Genomic DNA, 23,773 nt, shown 5'->3' with positions numbered 1-23,773 from the left:
TAGTTGGTGGTGTGCGTGATGATAACGTGAAGTCACAGGAGCTTAAAGCAGCGAGCGATGACATCAGAAGTCCTGTTCTCCACAGCGGGAAATCTCAGAGATGGGCTGAGAGTGGCCAGGGGTAAGGTGAGGAAGCTTTCGCAGGCAGATGGTGTGAGAGTGCGACATCAGCAGTAGGAAAACCCTTTATAACCTTTGGACCTTAAATACCAAAGCTGGCACTTCTGAGAGCCAAAGATCAAGTCCTGTTTTCTATTTACTCGGAGGAGGGAAAACCAGAAACAGCAGTAATCAATAACAGTGAGTGAGGGGCTAATGGTGTGCCTGTTTGTGTTCCTTTAAACCGTGCTGTAAAGTAAGTATCACGCTGCTTGTAAGTAGAAAATATAAATTTATCAAAACAGGTCCTATTACAAAGGCAAAGGAAGAAAAAGACTACCAATAAAAAGTTCTAGTCATCAAAAACCTGCCAGCACGAAGTTAAAAGGCAAACAACAAACCAAGAGGAAAATCTGCAACACGACAGCCACCATCATTAATGTCTTTACTCCAGAAAAGGCGCTCATGAAGCAGTAAGTGAAAGATATGCAGCCCACTTGGAAAATGCGCAAAGGTGGTGAGCACATTAGAAAAACACGAGTGGACAAGCTACTGCATAAAAAAGTTGCTACCTCACGAGAAATTAGAAGAATACAAATTAAAATAATGAGAAGCCATTTTGGCTTACCAACTTGACCCATGTTTTAAGAAAATAATAATTCCCAGTATTTGCAGAGATGTAGCAAAACAGGCACTTTAAAAGTAGTCTAAATTGATATAATCTGTCTTAACAGCAATTTAGCCATGCCTACGTAAGGCCCAGTAATTCTACTCCCAGAAATGTACCCGAAGGAAATAGAGACACATGTCACAAAGATAATTGTTGCAGAATTATTTATAACAAAATTATTTCATAAAAAACAATGAGACACAACCAAAGTCCCAACAATAGAAATCTGGCTCAATAAATTATAGTATATTAACACAATTAACTACCAGACATCATGATAGAACAATATTTACATCTATGAGAAATGCTACTGATACATGGGGAGGGCAGGGGGAATACTGTAGTGTGTATACAGTGCAATCTCTATTTAAAACAAATAAATTTTAATATACGCAGTTTTTATGAAAAGGGCTAGAGAAACACTCTAAAATCTTAAAAGTATCTCAACAGATGATGAGATTTTTTTTCTTTCGTCTATCTGTATTTTCTATATATTCTATTCCATGGTGTACTGCTTATGTAGTTTTATTATATTTTTCATATAAAAAGAAGAGGGGCACCTGGGTGGCTCAGTAGGTTGCAAGCCCAACTCTTGACTTCGGCTCAAGTCAGGATCCCAGGATGGTGGGAATGAGCCCCGCGTGGGGCTCTATGCTGAGTGCGGGGCCTGCTTGAGATTCCCTCTCCCTCCCTCTCCCTCCGCCCTCTCCCCACTCATACATGCACTCTAAGAAAAAATAAAAAATAAATTAAATAAGGAAGAAGAAGTTAAGGAGGCCAAAACATTTGAGAAGCTTCTTATAGAGGACTCCAAAAATCACTAATATAAAATTCTTGAAGCACATCCGGCATGATTCAGCAGGGGCCTGCCAGCTAGAAAATTGGTGAAATAACTTAATTAAAATAAAAAGTGTCGTCCAAATGAAAAGCATCGGCATGCCAGCGTCTGCAGCCTGTCGCAGGCTGGGAGGCACAAACTTCAGACGGGTTGCCTACTCTGCCCGGGGACAGCATCTGGGACCAGAGCCTGGCTCTGGCCTCGGCCCCATGTCCACCACCACCAGCCCTGACACCCGGCACGGCCCACAGAGCACCCGGCCGGGCTCACCCCGCTGCACCTGGACAGGGCAGCCGTGCGGCAGTATGTGCAATGCCGTGCGGGAAGAGAGCAAGCCCAGGGCTGTCAGACTGACTGCATCATCTCTAGAGAAGTTTCTCCTAGGGAAGATCTGGAAACTTACCAAAAAAAAAAAAAGGAAACATAAATCCCCATTTTTTATTATAGGGTCTGCTACTTGACCAAGAAATGTTATCTAACACTTAAGTAAATATGTCAATGGATGAGGGAGAAGAAACACCTTAACTCTGGAAGGGCCTCAGGAGGCTGGATTAGCCTATTAGGATTCTTTGAGGGGATATAAACAGTATGATTAAGGCCGAAGTAGTAGGCAGAAACCCTACAGACTTTAAACGCCATATTCCACCAAAAACAATTTTAAAAAACTGAATTTCATAGAACGTGGGTGAATGTATGTTGTATGCGTGCATGCTGTATGTGACTGTCATTTATGAGGAATCATGAACAGTGGAGTTTGTCACCCACTGACCAGTTCTGGACAAGCTTAATGCTTTCATAAATTATGTACAATGGTAGATCCCAACACGTAAGAGGACCCAACTTCGTACCCACATAGGGCCTGATGACCAGCCACTCAAAACACCACTACGGGGCACCTGGGTGGCTCAGTCAGTTAAGCGTCTGACTTCAGCTCATGTCATGATCTCACGGTTCATCGGTTTGAGCCTTGCATCAGGCTCTGTGCTACAGCTCAGAACCTGGAGCCTGCTTCAGATCCTGTGTCTCCCTCTCTCTCTGCTTTCCCCTGCTCACATTCTTTCTCTCTCAAAAATAAACATTAAAAATTAAAAAAAATTAAAAAAAAAACATTACTGGGGCGCCTGGGTGGCTCAGTCGGTTAAGCATCTGACTTCGGCTCAGGTCATGATCTCGCAGTTTGTGGGTTTGAGCCCCGCGTCGGGCTCTGTGCTGACAGCTCAGAGCCTGGAGCCTGTTTCAGATTCTGTGTCTCCCTCTCTCTCTGACCCTCCCCTGCTCACACTGTCTCTGTCTCTCTCAGAAATTTAAAAAAAAAAAAACAAAAAACAAAAACTACTGAATGAGAACCTGTAAAAATTAATTAATTAAATTTTTAAAGTTCATTTATTTATTTTGAGAGAGAAAGAGACAGAAGCCTAAGCAGGCTCTGCACTATCAGCACAGAGCCCAACACGGGCCTTGATCTCACAAAACATGAGCCACAATCAAGATTCAGGTGCTGAACCGACTAAGCTACCCAGGATCCCTGAAAATATTAATTTAAAAAGGTCTCAGCAGGGCACCCGGGTACCTCAGTCAGTTAAATGTTCAATTCTTGATTTTGGTTCCAGTCATGATCTCACGGTTCAGGGGATCAAGCCCTGTGTCAGGCTCTGCACTGACGGCACAAAGTTCGCTTAGGATTCTCTTTCTCTCCTTTCTATCTGACCTTCCCCTGCTCATGTTCTCTCTCTTTCTTTCAAAATAAACAAACATTAAAAAAAAATTTTTTTAAGGGGGTCTCAGGGCACCTGGGTGGCTCAGTTAGTTAAGCATCCAACTCTTCATTTCAGCTCAGGTCATTATCTCACAGTTTGTGAGTTCAAGCCCTGGCATTGGGCTCTGCACTGATGATGTGGAGCCTGCTTGGGATTCTCTTTCCCTGTCTCTCTGCCTGTGTTCTGTCACTCTCCTTCTCTCAAAATAAATAAATAAACCTAAAATAAAAGAGGCCTCATATTCAAAATGCCTTGGGAACCAATGACCTAGCAGAATATTAGGCCATAAGCTTCATGAGGGAGAGGCGTATCTGTCTCATTCATCACTGCATTCGCCATTAGGTACTCAATAGATATATCGAGAAGCAATAAAGTGAAGCCTTCAAGATTGCAAATGGCCTTAAAACTGTTCCAGAAATCAAAATGCAAAATTAAAAGACAACAGGTTCTCAGGAGGCTGTACGAATGGCTGAGATTATGGCAAAGGAGCGTCCATGGAGGCCAATGTGAAGGAACATTTAGGAAAACGCGACCTTAATGACACTTTGAGAATCATGCGTCCTAAGCTAAGCGGTTCAATAAAGAGGCTTGGCCATCAGCTTAGACTGTTCCCTGAAGACACCATGTTGCATGGTTCCTCACAAAAGGCCCAGAAAAGACGGACCTTTAATAGAAAGAATACTGGAAACAAAATCCAACTTGTGATGTCGCCCTTATTCAGAACCACCCAGTGTCCACAGCTACCTGTGCTATTCAGCTGTGGTTCCCTTTCTTCAGAGAGGCAAACCAGAGTGGGAAAAGGTCCTAGGAAATAAGAATGAAGTTATAAAGTGGACAGAAGAGCTTTCTAGTAAGAGCTTAAAAATTAGAACTCTTTAAATCTGGAGAGGTGAAGGTTTAGGGGAAGGGGAGGGATAGGTAACATAGATTTGTTCATCAAACCTCAAAATACTAGAGGAGGGAGCTCAGTCAGTTAAGCATCTGACTTCGGCTCAGGTCATGATCTCAAGGTTCATGAGTTGGAGCCCTGCATCCGGTAAGCCCCACTTCCTTCTCTCTCGCTCGCTCTCTCTGCTCCTCACTCACTTGTGCCCTCTCTCTTTCTCAAAAATAAACAAAACAAACAAACAAACAAAAATCTAGAGAAGAGAGAGAAGCATTCTGAGGTTTGAAATAAAAGATATAGACAAACAAAAAGTAACTTTAGCCATATAGTCAGAAAATAACAAGTTGTTATAGGTAAAATATATAAATGTAGCAACATCAACACTTATTTGAGTCTAGAAATTTTTTTAAAAAGGCTCTGAGGAACTAAGAACAAGGAATTGTCACTAAACCTATGAGCTTCCTTTCCCTCAGCTTCCCTTTTGAAGCCTTTGAATTTCAAATAGCATTAAACTTGGTCATCTGTTTCTCTCAACGACACTAAGTTCCGTAAAGGTAGATTAATAACAGTTCAGAAACAGGACACCCAGTGGGCAGAGGCACTCAAAAAGCATTAAGAAAAATTGGATCTTGGGGCCTCTGGGGGGCTCGGTCAGTTGAGCCTCCAACTCTTGGTTTCAGCTCAGGTCATGGTCTCACAGTTCGTGAGATCAAGCCCCGAGTTGGGCTCTGTGCTCACAGAGAAGAACCTGCTTGGGATTCTCTCTCTCCCTCTCTCTGTCCCTCACCTGCTCTCTCTCTCTCTCTCTCTCTCTCACACACACACACACATTCTCTCCCTCTCTCTCTCTCACTCTCAAAATAAACAAACTTAAAAAAAAGAAAGAAAAATTGGATCTCTAATCAGTATATTGTTTAATGACACAAGGAAGCAAATAACACTTTCCAGATTTATACAATGAAAGTTAAAGGCAGCAAGATTCAAGGAACATCGGACTGGGAACCATAAATTAAGTTTCCTTGAATTTGCCATTGCTTGTTGGGTGGAGTCTAGAAGGATGGATGTGTGTATGTTTTACAACCTGTGGGTAAACTGTTTGCCCTGCTCCCCGCAAGACTGAATACAGCTTATATGTTGATATAATCTGTGTTCAATCATGGTTATTAACGGTTATGAGGTTACAAGGGTTAAGTGGAAGCTGCCCTCCACTCTCTATTTTAGAAGGAGAATTCCAGGGGCGCCTGGGTGGCTTAGTCGGTTAAGCGTCCGACTTTTGCTTAGGTCATGATCTCGCGGTTAGTGGGTTCTGGCCCCGCGTCGGGCTCTGTGCTGACTGCCAGCTCAGAGCCTGGAGCCTGTTTCAGTCTGTGACTCCCTCTCTCTCTGACCCTCCCCTGCTCACGCTGTCTCTCTCTCTCCTAGAAATAAATTTAAAAAAAAAAAACCATTTAAAAAAAATAGAAGGAGAATTCCAGGGGAAATGGAGCAAAGGAGAATCCAAGCTATGTGATGCCCAGACAGAGAGAGTGCACATGCGCCTGCACTTACACAGGAGAGGCTGAGACCGGAAGGGACCTGAGCTGCTTGCCAGATGGGGGAAGTTCTGTCCCAGGGAAGGAACCTGGGAAAAGGGAAAGAGAGAATGAGCGAGCGAGAGAGCATGAGAGAGTGCGAGGCTGCTCCCATGGCCGTCAGGAGCTTTAGTCTGGACTCTGGCTAAACGGTGATCAGAGAAAGACAGCCCATGGGAGGCAGAGAAGGGAGCTCAGTGAAATCCAATGACCTGGGAAAGGGCTCAGGTTCCTAGACCCAGAATGAAGCCCCAGGCCGGGAATGGTAGAGCAAAAAGAGGAAGAAACTGGGAAGGCTTAGCTTGCACCGCTGTGCCGTCACCAGTCACCCAGGAGAAGGCATCGGGCAGGCTTCAGTTTATTATGTAAAATTAAACCAACCTGAAGGATCTCTGAGTCCCCGAACAGGTAGGCCACAAAGGCTGGGCCAACTAACCTACAACTGCTGGATTTCTACACAAAACCTAACTCCTAAAGTGGACAGCGGACTCTCTACCTCAGACCTGTCACTGCCTCCCGAACACACGTCTGATGCCTGCTTGTGGGTCTCAGTGACCCCCAAGGCACAGGTGTTCTGAGTGGGTCAGTAGCCAGTGTCTCGTTTCACAAGGCACCTGGTATTCGAATCACCAGCAAAGCACAGCCCAAAGAGACGCTCAGCGCTAAAAGCAGCAGGTGCCCCAGGGGACGACAGGCCCAGACAAAACTGCAAAGCTTTTCACTCGTCTGCTTCTTCATCTGGTCCTAGCCCCCTTCAGTGCACACTCCGCCACGGTGGCTGCTGTGGAACATCTATCTGATCAGGGACGTCCTGCCCAAAATGCCGCTCACTTTCTGGAGGGGGCTCCAAGCCTCCACCCAGCACGAGAGCCCACGTCCACCTGGTCTGTGCCCACCTCTCCGGCGACTTCCAAGGGTGCCTTTCATTCACCAGTGGTTCTCGGGGTTCTTGAAGACTTCCTCCCAGATACGGAATCCCTGATACCCCACCCACCGGGCCCAGCACAGACCTGCCTGAGCCCTGCCCTGCAGCCCGGGCTTCTGCCCCAGGGGCCCCTCCTCTCCCTGCCTCCTCTGAGAGCTGTGGCCAGTCCTCTGCCCTCCTCCCTTCCCCCCCGCCACTCTGGTGGCACTTTCCACAGCGGATGGGTCCTGAGTTTCCTCATCAGTCTGTGTGCCTCTCCAAAGCTGGGCCATGTCCTTTACCTCCGTTTCTGAGACCCTAACTCAGCTGGTCTGCAGGGGCGAGCACGCGTTCGCCACTCACACCGCCCAGGGCCAGTCCTCAGTGCCCACCCTGCTCGCCCCGCCCCCGGGCGGCTCCCCCTCCCCTCCTCCAGGCCCTCCCACCCCAACCAAAAATCCCCTTTCCCGGGAAAAGAAGTGTATTACAAACGTTCTAACAGGGCTCACAGGATGTTAGAGCCGAAGGGGCCTCAGAAACGGTCCGGTCCAGGGGCTTCCAAACACACGTCTGCAGATTGCTCCCGGACTGGCTGCAAAAGAACAACATGGGGAGGGACTTTAACACAGAGTCCTGGGCTCCTCCTAGGAGGCTGTGATTCAGCAGGTCTGAGAGGGATCCCTGCGGGTCTGTAAGGGCTCCCAGGTGACGCCAGTGCACTGGCCTAGTCCACCTCTTCATCTGTTAGTGGACACCTTGAGCTCCAAAAGGAAACGTTCAGGGGCGCCCAGCTGGCTCCGTGGAGCAGGCGACTCTTAATCTCAGGGTTGTGAGTTGAGCCCCATGTTGGGTGTATGGATAACTTAAAAAATTAAATCTTAAAAAAAAAAGCATTAAAAAAGAAAGAAAGGGAGGGAGGAGAGAAGGAGAAGCTCACCCATCAAACATTTGCCAAATGCCAGGAGTCCTGCCTGGCTCTGAGGACACGAAGGGAAAGCCCAGAGCCTGCCCCTGAGGGTCCCCCACACACGACCCACTGGAAAGCCCAGCAGCCACGTATCCGGGGTGCCACGGAAGGCCCATCAAGGACACTGGTTTCCCACAGGCAAGGAAGGGAGAGGGACTCTCTCTGAGCGGGGTCACCTCAGTGAGCCCCCTGGGCTCCTTCTGTTTCCCGCACTCCTCTCTGGGCACAATGTTTCCTTCTGCGGCAGTTATTCAGTACAATATTCCCTCTTCTGCTGTCTCGTAAGCCCCTCAACAGGCACTCACTAAATTATTACACCGATATCCCCTCAGTTCGAGGTTTGAGTTTCTCCTTGGATGGGCATCTCAAACTTAATATGTCCAGAGTCTAACTCTCAATTTCCAGTGTCTTAGGCCACACTGGACATCCGTGAGTCCCCTCACCGTCAGACCCCACAACCAATCCAAGAGCAAATCCCATCAAGTGTTCCTTCAAAACATCTCCACATCAACCATTTCCCACCGCCTCCAGCCATCGCCACCTGTCCCCCGGGTCCCGGGTCCCTGCAGAAGTCTGCCACCCTCGCCTCCACTGCTCATTCCCAACACAGTAGCCAGACTACTGCTCTAAAAACACCCACCAGGGGCACCTGGGTGGGTGAGCCGGTTAAGCACCTTGACTTCGGCTGAAGCAAGATCTCACAGTTCATGAGTTGGAGCCCCATATCAGGCTCACTGCTCTCAGTAGAAAGCCTGCTTCAGATCCTCTGTCTCCCTCTCTCTCTGCCCCTCCTCTGCTGGCGTACATAGTCTCTCTCTCTCTCTCTCTCTCTCTCTCAAAAATAAACAAACAAACAAACAAAAAAGGCATCAAATCACATTCCTCCTGTCTTCAGGAGACCTTCAACATGGTCCCATCTCACACAGAGAGAGCTCCGAGCATCACCACAGCCTCCGTGGCCAGGAGGGTCTAAGTGCCCGGTCCCCCACGCCTGTCTCTGTCACCCAGTTGGCTCGGGGGCACACAGGCCTCCGCCCTGCTCCTCAGGCACACACCTGCTCAGAGCCTTTGAGTCTACTGTTCCCTCTGCTTGGACTGCCCTTCCCCTCAGATCTCAAGGGGTTCACTGCTCACTTCCAACCAGTCTTTACTCAAATGTCCTTCTGTCAGGAACCTCCCATGACCAGTGTGCATAACATCCCAGTCCCAACCCTCATGGTCACACTATCAGTCTCTGTTCTTTACTTGTTTTTTCTTCAAAGCCCTTCCCACCACCTGACCTGTTACAGAATTGCTCATGTCTTCATGGTCTCTTTATAAGCCCCAGTGTGTTTACTGGAAGCTGACCCACCATTAGAAAAGGGGAGTGACCTGACAGGCTCCTCTGCCAGAACACGTTGCTCAAGGACAGCCTCGGGTTCCTGAGCAGTTGGCAAGTTTGCAACGTTATTTGTGCTTCACTTTTTAAAACTCTGCCATCAACGGAGAGACCTTGAGTGGTGATGGGGCCTTGCCAGTGGGAAGGGGTCTGCCCGAAGCAGCCCTTGGCCATTAATCCTGGGCTCCTACATGGCTGATTCAGTTAAATGCTGGATCGGTGGGAGGTGTCTAGTGGCCAGCGTCCCCACAATAAGGTCATCCATCTTGAGGATGGGAACCATGTGACATCAGTAGGGGCGGAGAGTTACCTGTGAGCAGGGCACAGGGCAGGCTTACGTCCTCAGAAAAGGGGACACAACTCTATGAATATACTAAAATCACTCAGTTCTGTGCTTTAAATGGGTGAATTGCATGGCATGTGAATCTTATCTCAAAAAGACTGTTAATTTTTTTTTAAGATGAAAGTTGGGGGTAAAACTGGAGGGGGTTGGGATTAGGCAGCACCAGTCAGCTAAGTGAGAAGACACAAATGGAAACTAGGTAGAGACAAAGTCAAAGCAGAGCAGAGAACGGAGACAAAAACGGATACTCTGTAACCTGCACCCTTGCCCTTTCCGTACTTGAAAACAGAGCCCAGCGCTAACTGGGCACAGCATTTTGCCAGAAAGGAACAGAACAGAGCCTGAGAAGCAAGAGGCACAGGACTCTCCTCGTTCACGCCACCTCCTCCAGGAGTCCCTCCCACTGAGCTTTGTAAAAGCATCGTCTCCCAGTAGTAGGGATGCCCAAAAGGCAGGCAGCCTCAGACCTGCTGGGAGCCAAGCCTCCGGTCCCTGAACAAAGGGCCCCGGCAAAGAGAAAGCCTCCCTTCCGCGGGATTACCTCTTCCTCATTTCTGGTACCCTCGTGTTTGGGGGCTCTGTGTGTATCACGGGGCTCATCTAGCACAAGCAAACTGCAGTCCCCAAGATTCCAAAACCAAAAGGGTTTCGGGGGGCGAGGGTGAGGAGGTGGGAACACGGAACATGCTCTTACTCTTGGGGTATCTCTGTGGTTCCCTTATCTCTGTCTCTCTCTCTGTGTCTCTGTCTCTGTCTCTCTCTCTCTCTCTCTCACACACACACACACACACACACACACACACACACACACACACACACCTTCCTCCCTCCTCTCTCCTTCCTCGCTCAGCAGAGACTGGGTGGGCACTTTCACCAGGGCTCCTCGGACCCCAGGGCAGTAGCCGCCTTCAGGAGAGCGAGGCACCAGCCGAGGCAGCTTTTTACCAACAAGGCAGCCTGGCAACAGATCCGACATCCGGGTGTCCACGCCTGTGCCCGCTATTCGTGCCCCTGATGCTCCAAGGGGATGGCGGGGAGTGAAGTATCTAAAGAAACACCCCTGTGTGCCCTCCTACCGTCAGACAAAACAGAGTATAAAAATTCCTTGTCTTTTTAAGACACATAATAAAATATTTACAGATAAAATGTTGTGATATCTGAGATTTGTCGCAAAGTGACAGAGTGGGGGGAAAGGACAGGGAGGGTGTATGTGAATGAAACAAGATTCGCCACAGATTAATAACTACCGGACGCGGGCAAGGAGGACGTGGAGGCTCAGCCCACTGTTTTCTCTGCACTGTGTGTCTACTCCAGCACACTCAGGACCGGACCCTTGCTTAATGGACCCTGTGAGTCCAAGTAGACAAGCCCCGATGGCACACCCCTTAGCATGGCTATTGTTTAGCAGCAGAGAGCAACAAAGTGTTGGTGAGGGCGTGGAGAAATGAGAACCCTTGCGCACTGCTGGAAGGAATACAAAACGGTGCAGCCACTTAGGAAAAGCGTGGCGGTTCCTAATGAAAATCAAACATAGAATTACCATGGGATCTAGCAACTCCACTCTGGGTATGTGTCCGAAAGTACTGAACGCAGGGTCTCAAGGAGTAATTTTCATACCCATGTTCATAGCGGCATTATTCACGATAACCAAAAAATGAAAGCAACCCAAGTGTCCACCAATAGATGAATGGATAAACAAAATGTAACATAAATAGACACTGGAATACTATTCAGCCACAAAAAGGCATAAAGTTCTGACGCATTCTACAGCACGGGTGAACCTTGAGGGCATCGTGCTAAAAGGACAAACAGCGTGGGATTCTACCTAGGAATCCAGGTACCTCGAGTAGTCAAGGTCACGGAGACAGAAGTACAGCGGTGGTTGCCCGGGGCCGAGGGGAGAGAGGGCGGGGGGTTAGTGTGGAACGGCCACAGGGCTTCAGTCCGGGACGAGGAATGACGCCGGAACGGGGTGATGATTGTACCGTTGTGAATGTACTCGAGGCCACTTAACAGTACACTGAAAAATGGTTAAAATGCTCAATTTTGTCATGTGTATTTGGCCACAATTTAAAAAAAAACAAACAAACAGCAAGGAACATAAAGACATCCCTTGGGTCTCTTCAAGCCCGGCTCAGGTCAACCTCATCATACCTCAGAGAGGCTCTCAAGACAGGGGCGTGGTGAGCGCTGCTGGGGGGGCGGAGCTGCGGAGAAAGGAGTCTCATCTACCTAGGCTCATGGTCTAGTTTCCAAACACCACCTAAGGAAAGAAAAAAAAAGATATTTTTTAATAGGCCTAACAGTAAATGTCTAAGTAAGTTAAGGTGCGAATTGCAGTAATAAAAGTCTAGGTCAGACCCTGAGAAAACTCTCCAAACATAAACTCAAAGCCCCGTACTCAAAGAGCAGACTTTTGCGGGCCCTGGACCGTCTGCCCTCCCCCGTCGTGGTGTGGAGGTTCAGAGCACAGACTCTACCTGGGTTCAAACCTCAGCTCTGCTGCTCACTAGCCATTTGACCCTACGGAGGTTTCCTCACATCTGGGTCCCAGTGTAAAACGCGGCGGTTGCAGGGACTCAGTGAGTTAATATTTGTAAAGTTCTTACAACACTGCCTTAAACACAGCCAGTGCGTGTGTTTGTCAAGGACTCTGCCAAGGTCAGAGTGCCCCAGCGGACTGCTGAATCCCTCCATGTCAGGCTGCTGGGAGCACACACAGGGGACAGAGACCAGGGAAGGCTACCCCTCCACACAGCTCAGGAGGCCCGCTGGACGAAGAGGGCGGGGGTGTGGACGGAGGGACCGCAGCAGACCCGCCGGGGAAGGCCACAGGTGGGGAGAAGCAGGGAAGCACAAGCACCGAGCAGGGGCAGGGAATGGGAGAAGGTATCGTAAAGCTGGCAGAACCCATTTTTTTAAAAAACTAGGTGATCTTCACCGTCACTGAGCATCAGAAACACCTCAGAACTTTAGAGATGACTTCACGCCCGGCCACAGCACCCTGAGATGTGTGTTTAATCGGGCCGGTGTGGAGAAACTGGTTACGGGCCCACCCGCTCTGTGAGCCCACAAATGACGGAATAAAAAGTCACGTTTCAAATTCGGCTCACGTGCTTGCTTAGTTCTGCATTCCCTCCCTTGACTTCACTTTCGTCTTAACCTTGAGAGGCTAGCATTTACCTGGATCCTAAAGACAGATATGGACAATATTAAGGGGAAAATTTAGAAGGGAAGGGAGAGAAGCTCACTGTCCCAATTCTACAGAAGGGAGACAAAAACTTTTTTCCCCCCTGAACTTTCTCTTTTTGCTATTGGAACATCACATTTCAAAACATCACCTGAGAAGCAGACGCCGGGCTACCCCACTGAGGACAAAGGTCAGAGGCCAGGGCACCAGGTAGGTGGGTGTTGGATACAAGGTGTCCTACGGAAGTTAGCTCCAGTCAACGTCAGCCTCGGCTCCTGCAGCTGCTGGGCTCTGTCAGGCTATTCAAACCGTCTCTTGGAGCCAGTAACGCACTTGGCTGCAGAGAGAGGCTGGCCGCCCCGAGCAGCAGGCTTCACCGACCCAGGCTGCCTGCTTCCTCCCGGGCACCTTACCACCCTGGGAGTTACCGAAGCTTCGCCGTTTATAAAACACGATTCTCACTTCACAAGAAACTCGCCAGTGAGCGGCGGAGACCAGACGACGCTCAGGCTCCCGTCCGGCCCCCGGGACCAAGCTGCCCTTCCACTGGGAACTCTCAACTGAGAGGTCAGATTTCACATTTAAATTTTCCAGCACCCTCGTCTCCCCAGGGCGCCCCCAGAGGTGGCACGCGGCTCCCTTCAATTTGCTATCAAGACCCTCGCTACGGCCCTCGCTATAATCATGGCGCGCCTGAGGGTTTGTAAGACCGAGACCAGGGAGCGGTGTCCTAGCCCACTGCTCTGATTAGAGGCTTGTCCAACACCAGAAAGGTTACGAACTCTCAGAGCCAACGAGACTCTAGAAAACCATGAAATTTAAGCCACTGACTCTACAAGCAAGGAAACCAAGGCCCAAAGAGGAAAAGTGATCAAATGAGATAGAGCACATAAACTTGAAGAGTTTTTATTACTGTGAAAGATGCTTGTTGTTCCCGGCAAGTTGACCAGCCCTGTTGTGCCAGGGTGGCTGAAGTCTCCTACTCACACTTAGCCATTCAAATGCCCCCAAAAGTACCAGGGACAAGGCTTATTTAAATATCCTTTAAGGAGTGGTTCTAGGCCTGGGTGTGCATTAGAAGCGCCTTGGGAGCAATACGAATGCCTAAGCCCATGTCAGACCAACTAAATCAGAAGCCTTAGGGGTGGGGCCAGGCATTTTTTAAAGCCACCACGGGGTGACATGTTTCTGGGGCCGAGAACCACAGTCTATGGACCGAAGTGTGGTTCCGGGACCACTGGCCTCCAAAATCACCCAAAAGCCTCTGACAAGCAGACTTCTGGACCTCCCTGCTACATAGCAGTGGAGTGAGCCCAGGAATCTGAAGCTGTGACAGTTACCTGGTGGTTAGAGAACAATGGCGTCGGCATCGGATGCGTCCTAGAAATGGCACACGCGCTCCAGCTGACCCCAGAGTCCTGGATGGACTAGAAGCTGCCCAAGAGAGGCTTCCAGATGACTCAGACCCAACACCCACTCTTAGCCAAGAGCCACTGCGGAAGCCCCACGGCTTCCACACTGGCAGCCAGGGTGGCCCTTCCAGAAAGAAGGAGGAGGCCACTATGGCTCTGTACAGCCACCCCAGCCTTCCCATCTCATTCAGGACCCACCAGGATTTATAAGCCCAGTGGGGCCACTCAGGCCTCCTCTCCCATACTCTCCCCACCTCACCCCGTCCCCAGCCACGCTGACCTTCTTGCTGCTCCTGAAACTCCCCAAGCTTTCTGTGGCTTCAAGGACTTTGTCTCTTGTGTTTCCCTCCACCCTGCTTGCTCTCCCCTCGGATACCTGCATGGCCCCCTCTCTCACCCCTGCAGATCTCTGCTCAAATGTCTTTTTATCAGTGAGACTTCCCTGACCTCATATTTAAAATCGAAAATCTGTCTCCACACCCCAAACCTCCCTATCCTCCACCCTTGTTTCGTTTTCTCCATAAGACTTTTCACCCTCTCTCATACTTTATCTTTACTTGCTATCTATAAGCCTATACACACTAGAATATGAGCCCCATGAAGGTAACATTTTTGTGTGTTTCCTTTTACATGCCCAGTGCCTAAAATAGTGGCTGGCACATAGCAGGCACTCAAATGCTTATTCTAGGAATGAACGCATCAGAAACACCAAACTCAAAACATAACTTGTACCAAAAGATCACAAAGAAGAAGAAGCCGATGATACCAAAATCACTTCTCCACTGATCTCATCTTGGCAAAAGCCTTTTTAAAAACAGGCTAGAAGCCTAATGAAACAGAAACCATTTAGAAATAAGTATTTCCAGTCAATTAATTCAATCCAAATGGGTTTGTGAGTCAAAGACAATTTGTTTTGAGAAACAGATAAAACTATGGAGACAGAAAATGAACTTGAAAGAAGGTGATCAAACAGATGGATTTCAGATACTCCCCTGGTGTATGTGTAGTTTCGGAAGAAAAGCCAGGAGCACTGCCGGCCGCTCTCAGACAGCAGCGCAGGAAGAAGGGAAGGGCTCCAGTGCCGGGTCACGGCCTGTGCGCCCAGGCCTGGTGCAGGAGACAACCTCACACCACCAGGCCCATCGATTTCATAAACCTAAGGAGGACCCTTGCTTTCTCCCCTCTCCTCCTCACACCCCACCGGCTTCCGAAACCCATGTGAAGCCACAGACAATACTTTGAGTTCTCCCAAGTCGGGAGTGCTGGACGTCCTCGTCAAGGCAGCCACACAGGAGCTGGGGTGCATCCTGCCATGGCCAAGTCTCCCTGAGGTCATCCACTCCACATCCTTACCCTTGTCGCCTCTTTCCTCACCCCCTCAGACTCTCCCAATGGTCATCCTGCACGTCTCCCAAAGACCAGTCCTCTGCAAACACCACTTTCCTCAGGTCACTCCCTTTTCTCAACAACCTAATGTGATTTCCTCTAGGCTACCACAGCTCCAGCCCTCAGGCCAGGCTTCTGACAACCTCCATACCCTAGGCCTAGACGGAGACCACTGACTTTGTATTTCACCAGGTGCTTTGCACCTGCCTCAGAGCGCCACGTCACTGCCTTCCCCTTCAACACGCCAGTAAGACAGAAGATTGCAAAGACAGATTGCCCTGAACCACGTCCCTAATCTCCATCCCTGCCGAGAGCATCCCGGCCCTCCACACCATCCACACCTGTTCTTTCCCCTCCAGCATCTACCTTGTCCTTCCCCACTCCATTTCCAACATACACACACACACACACACACACACACACACACACACACACACACACTGTGCTCGTGCATGCATGTGCACTCATTCCATAACAGTAACTGAACACTTACTATGTGCCAGGTCCCTGCCCACGAGGTACTGACGTTCCACAGGATGGAGACACACAGACAAGCAGATTCGTGACATTAGGTAGTCCTATCACCTTCCTCAACAGGAGCTCCTCAATTGAAATCAGAGATTGGAGTGACCATATTTTCAATCCTGAAACAAGTGAGAGAGCAAGCCAGGTAGAAAGGCGGTTGAAGAGTTTGGGGCACAGGGAAGAGCAAGTGGAAAGGTCCTGAAGCAGGAAAGTGCCTGGTGCGGGCAAGGAGCCCAAACCAGAGTGCAAGGAGCCAGAGGCGATGGGGGAGGCGGCGGACAGCGGAGAGCCCACGGCAAGGGCTGGCTCTCGCGCCTCGACGGAAAGCTTCAGGGGGACCTGGGGAGAGGAGAGACTGCTCTGACACAGGAAAAGAACCACTCCCCTCTGCCTCTGCATTTCAGCCATCTATCATGAGAGATTAAATTATGAGAGATTTGTTCTCTCCTTGAATTTTCCAAAATTTTCCAGTGAGTGCTGTATCATTTTTTAAATGAAGGAAAAAACGACCTTCCCAACCCATTAAGACTCAGCCCAAATTCCACGTCTGCCTCAAAGCACCGCCCCCCCGTCCCCAGCCCAGGGCTAGGACTGTGCCCATCTGCACCCGTGGCCCAGGCAGCAGGACCCCGGGGTGACCCCAGAGTCGGCAGAACCCGCCTGCAGCAGCTCGAGAGCGTGGAGGTTTCTCGTGCTGCCCTCACCACCCTCCCACGTGGGACCTGTCCCTTTGGACACCCTTGCCCCCCAGTGCCCGCCTGGGTCCCAGTCTTTCTCTCAGTCGACTTAATTAATTCCTGGTAATTAAAGCTACTATTTGGTGATGAACTGCTCAGAGTCTGACCTCTCCCAGGGGGGTGTAAGTATTTTAAAAGGGGAGCCTAAGTGGAAACGCGAAGGCCTTAGACTCAGAAGCCTGCAGCTGGAATGGCGGGCTGGCAGGCACGGGGCGCGTACTTTGTGGGTAGCTGGCACCCTTCTCCTAATGGGTTCAGGTGCTTGGAGAGGCAGCGGCGAAGGGAGGCAAGGGAAGGAATGAAAGATGAGACTACATCATTGCCACCACCTCCCTCCTCCCAAAGGGCCATCCAATCCACCTCGGGTACCAGAGAGTGCTCCCCAGAGGTAACCCCAGCTCTCTCAGAGGGGCGGCCCATGTGAAAGTAACCACCACCCTCAGAAGGAAAGGCCCCCTTAAGACAAAGGGGGTCTGGAAGCAAAGTGTTGTCTAATTGCTTTCAGTGGGGGAACTCCTTCAGGGCAAAGTTCATCTCACATGATTCTTTGACGTTCCACAGAGCACCCGGCTCTGGGTTGGACCCAGGGTAGGCCTTCCTTAAGCAACTGGTGATTACTGATCAATGATGACCCAGCGGCAGAAAGGCTCCACAGGATTTTAAATACAAGTAAACACTCTAATCAAGAATAATGGTAGAATTAATCACACATCTAATATTTTTAAGGGCCTGAAGATTAATGAGGTCTCAGACAGTGAAGCGGCTTTTACAACCTCAGTCGGTTTGGCTCAGGTCAGCAGAGTCTGTCTAATGAGGCACGGAGCAGCCCCTGCCCATGCAGACGGGAGCCTCAGCGGGGCCAAGCCCCAGAAGAATCTGAACAGCTGCTCACTGCCCACCCCTGGGCTCCCTTCGCCTCTGAAAATGCCAAACCGCCGCTGCAGATACGTTCTCAGGCCCCGGAATAACCCTGAGAGGCCTGCAGTTACGATGGACACCTGCCTTCAGAACCTCTCTCTGGTCTCACTCCGCTCTTTGGCTTGCTAAGGAACAACTTCAACTTCAGCAGATGGACTGGCAGGGAGGAGGAGGAGCTGTAAGCGGCGGCAAACCGGGGAACACGGGTGGAGCCAGAGCCCACTCCGCCAGCTCATTTTCAACTCCGGCTTGCCAAGGGCAGTGTAGTAAGATGCTCCTATGCCCAAAGGTTGGATGAAGCTGAGGAAGAAGTAGCCACCCCTCTCCTACGTCACACCCAGAATGAACCCCCCAGAAACAGGGAAATCCTAGGACTGCATGTGAGGCTTACACACAGGAACCCCTCTCTTTACAGTCCATGACCCCCGAGGTCGTAACACCGAGGCCTCAACCATCCTCCATGTGGACGTACTGGGGACTGAGCCCGTGGACCACGGAAGAAGGCCTGGGGGCCACGCCCAGAGGAGTGATTTCTTTAAAAGCATTCCTGAAGGGGAGACTCCCTCTTTCCTTTCTGAATCTCCTGGACACTCACTCCGTCCGGTAATTGTGCTCTCTCTATCTTCAATAAACTCTGCTTTCACCTCCAAAAAAACCAAAAAGTACAAATAAGACAATAAAAGCACTCCTAAAGAAAACACCCAGCCAAGTCCCACTCAAATCACTCCTCCCAGATGGTGCAGCCCTGGCTCTCAGGGCTCAGGGCCCCTCCAAGGCAGAGGTTCTAGCCTAGTGCACTGTCCCCTCTCACACGGGCACCTGCCCTGAGGGGAGCCCGGGCGGGGGGGGGTGGAGATGGCCCGCTCCAACAGCACACCTCTTCCACAGGGACACGGCTCGGGGGAGTTTGAGTTCTTGCTTTAGGGCTTCAACGTTTATCTCCCAAATGAAAATAGACTCACTGATTATTTGTTTCTATAAAGATGATATGTAAACCTATAGAAAATTCAAGTGACAGGCAAAAATATAAACAAAAGTAAAAGCACCAGATCACACCACTCAGAGGGAAGGAGATCTCACAGTGAACTCTGCTCTGTGGACAGGAGGGGAGTCCATTCTGAGGCAAACTAGAGGGTGGCAGGTCTTGATTCTCCAGATAAGCCTGGAGATTTAGTTGTGCACAAGGCCCTTAATGCCACCTCTGGACTTCTCAAAGCATCTTCTGGGAGGGATGGGGCCCTCCAATCACCTAGAGCCCTCACAAACAGAGGTACAAAGTTATAGGACCTGACCCCTCCCCATCCCCACATACTGATTGGAGGCCAGGAGTTATACTGTTCAGGAGATGTACTCCTCTTCCTCACTCAACACTGTGGCAATCTTTCCACAATCAATCACAAGTACAGACAGCATGGGCCGTCTCATCCCCCGGAACATGTTAGTGAGAGAAAAGGGGCCATGATTACTTCTTGATACGACACCTTCAGATTCCAAGGTGGAGAGGGTAAAGGACCTACCCAAAGTCACACAATGAACAGGGGAGAGCCCAAGAGTGCTGATGGGTTTGAAGAATGACTTTGTGATGACACCAAACTTGAAAAGTGTTCATTAACTTTTCTTTGAGTTATAAAAAGGATCAGATATGTGTAATCTCAACACACACACACACACACACACACACACACCACTTCAAATAAATGTGAATAGTTGGCTGAGGTAACATTCTCATCTCCTAAAACATTTCTCAAAATTAATTAGCTAATGGATCTCACATCTGACACCCCTAGAACATGAACGGGGAGAACCCTGGACCAGATGCCCAGAAATGGAAACAGACACAGATTTCTGTGTTCATGCAATCGCCCCACCTCATGGATGTCAACACTCAGAATTCTCTCCTAATCAGGATGTTCCTATTTTTGTAGCAAAAGAAAAAGTTGAAACCAACTTACACAGAAAGACAGAGCTAGAGATTAAGATCTAATACAAACACTAAATTATTAAAATGTTAACAGTAGCTCTAGGTTATAGGATTTATCAGTTAGTTCTATTTCCTTTGTATACCTGCATCCCCTAAAATTTCTACATGAAAGTTCTTGTGTAGGGGAGGGGGGGTGAAGGGCATGGAGGAGGGCACTTGTTGGGATGAGCACTGGGTGTTATATGGAAACCAACTTGACAATAAACTATGAAAGAAAAAAAAGAAAGTTCTTGTATAATTGTTTTTAGAGTTTTAAAATTAAAATAATTAGTCCACAATCTAGGTTGGTCTATTTGGATTTTATTTTGCACTGCAGAAAAACAGATTCAAAACTCTGGAAGATCCACCACTTATCCCAGTTTGGCACAAGTAGAGGGAAGGGTTCGGACAAAGCCCAAACCCCACGAAGATTCCAGCCTAGTAGGAAAGCTTACTATGACCAGGCTGAGTAGAGGGCGGCTGCTACCTCTTTCTTTTCCGCCTCCAAGATGAAAATGAAAATGAAGATGGGAAAGGAAGATGAAAATTCTAAACCAATCTCTCCTTCCAGTGCAACCGGGAGCTCCCCACCCCCTCCAAGAGTTCAGAGGCCTTGGCCCCCAGAACGATTTCCAACGCATCTGTCCATAGCCACCCGCTGGCTTGAAAACTGCGCCACCACTTACAATCCGCACACCGATTCTGAGGAACCCCCTTTTCCAGAACTTTATTTCTAAAAAGGTTATTCCTCCTCTTCCTGAAGATTCACAAACATATGATCCAACCCACAGGATACAGAATCATCCATTCTATCAATGAATAATCACGGTTGGCCACACTGTATAGAACTTTTAAGTAAAGGTTATGTTAACAAAAAGGATGAGTTTTCAGAGGCCTGAGAAAAACAGACAGGAATTGAGGAGCAAGAGTTTGTTAATATATCCCAGCCCTGGCCAGGAGTGGGGGGTGTGGGGGGAGATGGCCAGAGGACAGAACATCTGTCATTCTGCAGTTTCATTTCTCATGGCCAGTTAATACCCTGAGTTTATGCATCAGTCTCTTCCAAGTTTGGTTAGTGAGTCAGTCTGCCTGGATCCAATCAGCTCCAAGTGCCTTACAAAACTGAATTTCAGGTCTACACAACTGAGAGGCAGATTCTGAAACATAGTGATCCCACCAAAATAAAGCCACCCCCAGGATGACATCTGTCTCCACTCTCTAACTCCAACACCCGTCATGGTGTGTATTTGATATTTCTAATATTCTCTGATGTATCTAATACTCATCTAATACCCTCCACAGCTTGTAGGATAAAATCCAAACTTGACCCGCCTTTCACAGCTCCAAAACAAGCCTACCCAAACAAGCCAATCCTCTCCCAGCTCCATGCTCTCACACATAGCTCTCTACCTAGAATGTCCTTTGGCCAGTCTCACTTGCCTATAAAACTCCTATTCTTCCTCCGAAGCCCATTTCAAAAGTCACTTCCGCCCTGAAGCCTTCTCTACTCCCCCAGGCATTTAGTTCTTACAGCTCTTAACAGCTCTCTAGGTTAGAGAACTTGTTAAGTACATTGTACCTCAACTGTTTCAATATCTGACCTCCTCCTGGATATGCTGAACTTCTGAAGGGAAGAAACTCGCTTTGTATCCATAAGTCCTAGCACGTGTCAAGAACGAGAAACCGGAGATCAATGTTGAAAGATTGATCACATGGAACACTGGCATTATTTAGAGAAAAAGGGAGGGAAAAAAGAGTCTAATTATCCATATATTTGATCTCATCCAAAATGACCACAATATGCTTAAGAGGCAGCATGGAAGTTTTAAAGATTTAAGTAATCATAGCACCTAACGTTGGAGGTAAGCACTATGGCTTGGTTAATTTGATACACACAACAGTCCCGTGAGGTAGCTACTTTCATCTGCATTTAAGCTGGGTAGAGCTTGAGGCCTTTTCGAGGAGGAAACTGAGGCACATAAGAGATCAAACTCAAAATCATTCCCTCAGCAAGTGGCAGAAGCAACCGGTAGTCTGGTTCCAGGGCCAGCGGGCTCTGGGATCAGGAAGACCTGGGTTTGAATTCAGATTATGTTACAAATGTGCTTTTTGGATAAGTCATCTAACCCCTCAGGGCTTGTTTCCCATCCCTTCTGCCCTTGTATCTGTTAAAAGGGGCAGGACAAGCCCTTCCTCTCAAACTGCAGAGAAGATTGAGTCAAACATGTTTGCCAAAGTCTCCCAAATTGTTTCTCCCGTCTAGCAGGCGCTCCGTAAATGCTAATTCGTGTTCCTTTCCCTTCCTAAAAGCTGCACAAAGTAGGCTCTGAGTTAAAGGATCGTCCCTAAACTGCTCTAAAAGCTTTCCGCTTTTCTGAAGCAGATCAAATAGTTAGGCCCTCAACACAGAAAGCCTCGCCTTGCCTGCTTATCTCAAAGTCCATTCCTCAGACAGAGGCCAGAGACCTTTTAAAATGTAAATGTCATCATGTCAATCACTTAAAACCCTTCAAAGGTTCCTAATTTCACTGAGGATACAAACCAAAGTTAGAGGGGGCAGGCATTCTGTCCCCAGGGCCCCCTGTGATCTAACTCACCTCTCTACAGACTTACCTCCCTTCTCCCCCTCCAGCCACACAGGCCTGTTTCACTTCCTCCAACTTGCCAAGCTCCGTGCAGCTCCACACATGGTTAACTCTTAACCCTCCTTCGGGTCTCACCCCAGACGTCACTTCCTCAGGGAAGCCTTCCCTAAGCCCCCAAATCAAATCAAGGCCCATTACTCTTACCACTCTCTTCATCTTTCCTTCCTTGTGCTCATCACTGTTTGAAATGATTAGTTTACCACTTCCTTCAAAGTTGTATTCAAAAGACACCTTAGAAGGCCTTCCCAGGCCACTTGAATGCAAATTCAACCCCCACCCAACATCTCATATCCTCCTTCCCTGTTTTCTTTTTGTCCTTTAGCATTTAGCCCCTTTTAACAGGCTACATTTTTTTTTAAAAAAAACTATATCCTTTATTTGCCTGTCTTCCCTCCCCCTTTCCCCTCTCCGCCCCGGAATGAAAGCTCCAGAAGAGCAGTTCTTTCTGCTTGCCTTCTTCAAGCATCTACACCAGTGCCCGGCCCATGTTTGCTGACAAACATTTGGTGGAGAATGAAATTTCAAGATCATTTATGATTGGGCTTTCCCACGAGGCTCCGAGCTCAAGCTGAAACATATCTTTCTGCTTTACCACCATTCTCCCAACAACTGGTCCGGTGCCCAGCACGTAATAAGTGCTCAGTAAAAATTTACTGAGTGACTCAAAGCCACGGTCATTGGGGAAAATGGTCAAAATATGTGTGCTCGCACCAGCTTCCTCCCCTCTCTCACTGTGTAATGTACCTGTGAGTCTGAGGAAACAGACCCATGAAATCCCAGCAAGCCCCCACCAGGCCAGGCATCTGCCTGTCCACATCCTGTGCTCAGTCACACTGTACACACCAGCAGATGCACCCCACGGGCCGTTCCTGAACACGGAGCTGAAGGCCAGGGGGCCAGGCCCAGTACCCACCTCACCCCCAAGTCCCATGCCCCTCCTGCCACTCCCATTCTAGGCTAGTCCTGGGTGCCAGACACCCTTCCTTGGGTAGGCCTGTGGACTTATTCCAGTCCAGGACTTTTAATGCCACCTCTGGCCTACTCAAAACAAGAAAAAGTTAAAAATCCCTGAGCAGCTCCGATAATCCTGGGGTTCTCAGGCACAGGCATACCTAAGGTCGTGCGGACCCCTCCCCCTCACACACGCTGATCCGAGGCCAGGAGGCCATCTGTCCAGCTGACGCTCCCCTGTCCTCCCTAGGGTCACATTGAGCCTCCCCCCCGCCCCCAACACACACACACACACACACACACACACACACACACACACACCCAGGTTTGGCAGGAAGAGCCCCTGCAGAGACATAATTTCCACCCTGATCAACAGGCCTGGGCGCCCCCTGAGGACCCCCAACTCTGGAACAGGAATACCTGTCCGCTCCCGGAGAAGCCTCCCCGGGGGGTCAGAACTTGGGCGGAGGTGGGGGGAGTGCGGGGCGGCCCGGAGGCTCGATCCCCGAGGCGTCCGCCCCAGGACGGCGCCAGCTTCGGCGCGGCGGGGACGGAAGGGCTGACAGGGCGTCCCGGCGGGGTGAGGCGGCACCGTTATCCGCGCCCGGGCGGGGGGCCGCGGGCTGCGGGCGAGGG

General features: G+C 49.3%; 1 protein-coding gene across 1 annotated transcript in view; it reads right to left on the bottom strand.

The window, feature by feature from the left end:
• Positions 1 to 23,773, bottom strand: part of ZNF592 (zinc finger protein 592) — a 49,443-nt gene that overhangs the window by 25,266 nt on the left and 404 nt on the right. The window contains 1 exon segment of the mRNA XM_039217132.1: positions 11,568 to 11,676. Coding sequence (XP_039073063.1) covers positions 11,568 to 11,641 — 74 coding nt within the window. The 5' untranslated portion in view covers positions 11,642 to 11,676.

The sequence above is a fragment of the Hyaena hyaena genome, unplaced genomic scaffold, assembly GCF_003009895.1.
Source record: "Hyaena hyaena isolate Hyena2069 unplaced genomic scaffold, ASM300989v1 scaffold_13, whole genome shotgun sequence".
In the NCBI taxonomy this organism is placed as follows: domain Eukaryota; kingdom Metazoa; phylum Chordata; class Mammalia; order Carnivora; family Hyaenidae; genus Hyaena; species Hyaena hyaena.
Note: the sequence above shows the minus strand (reverse complement) of the source record. Positions and strands in the feature narration are given on the sequence as shown.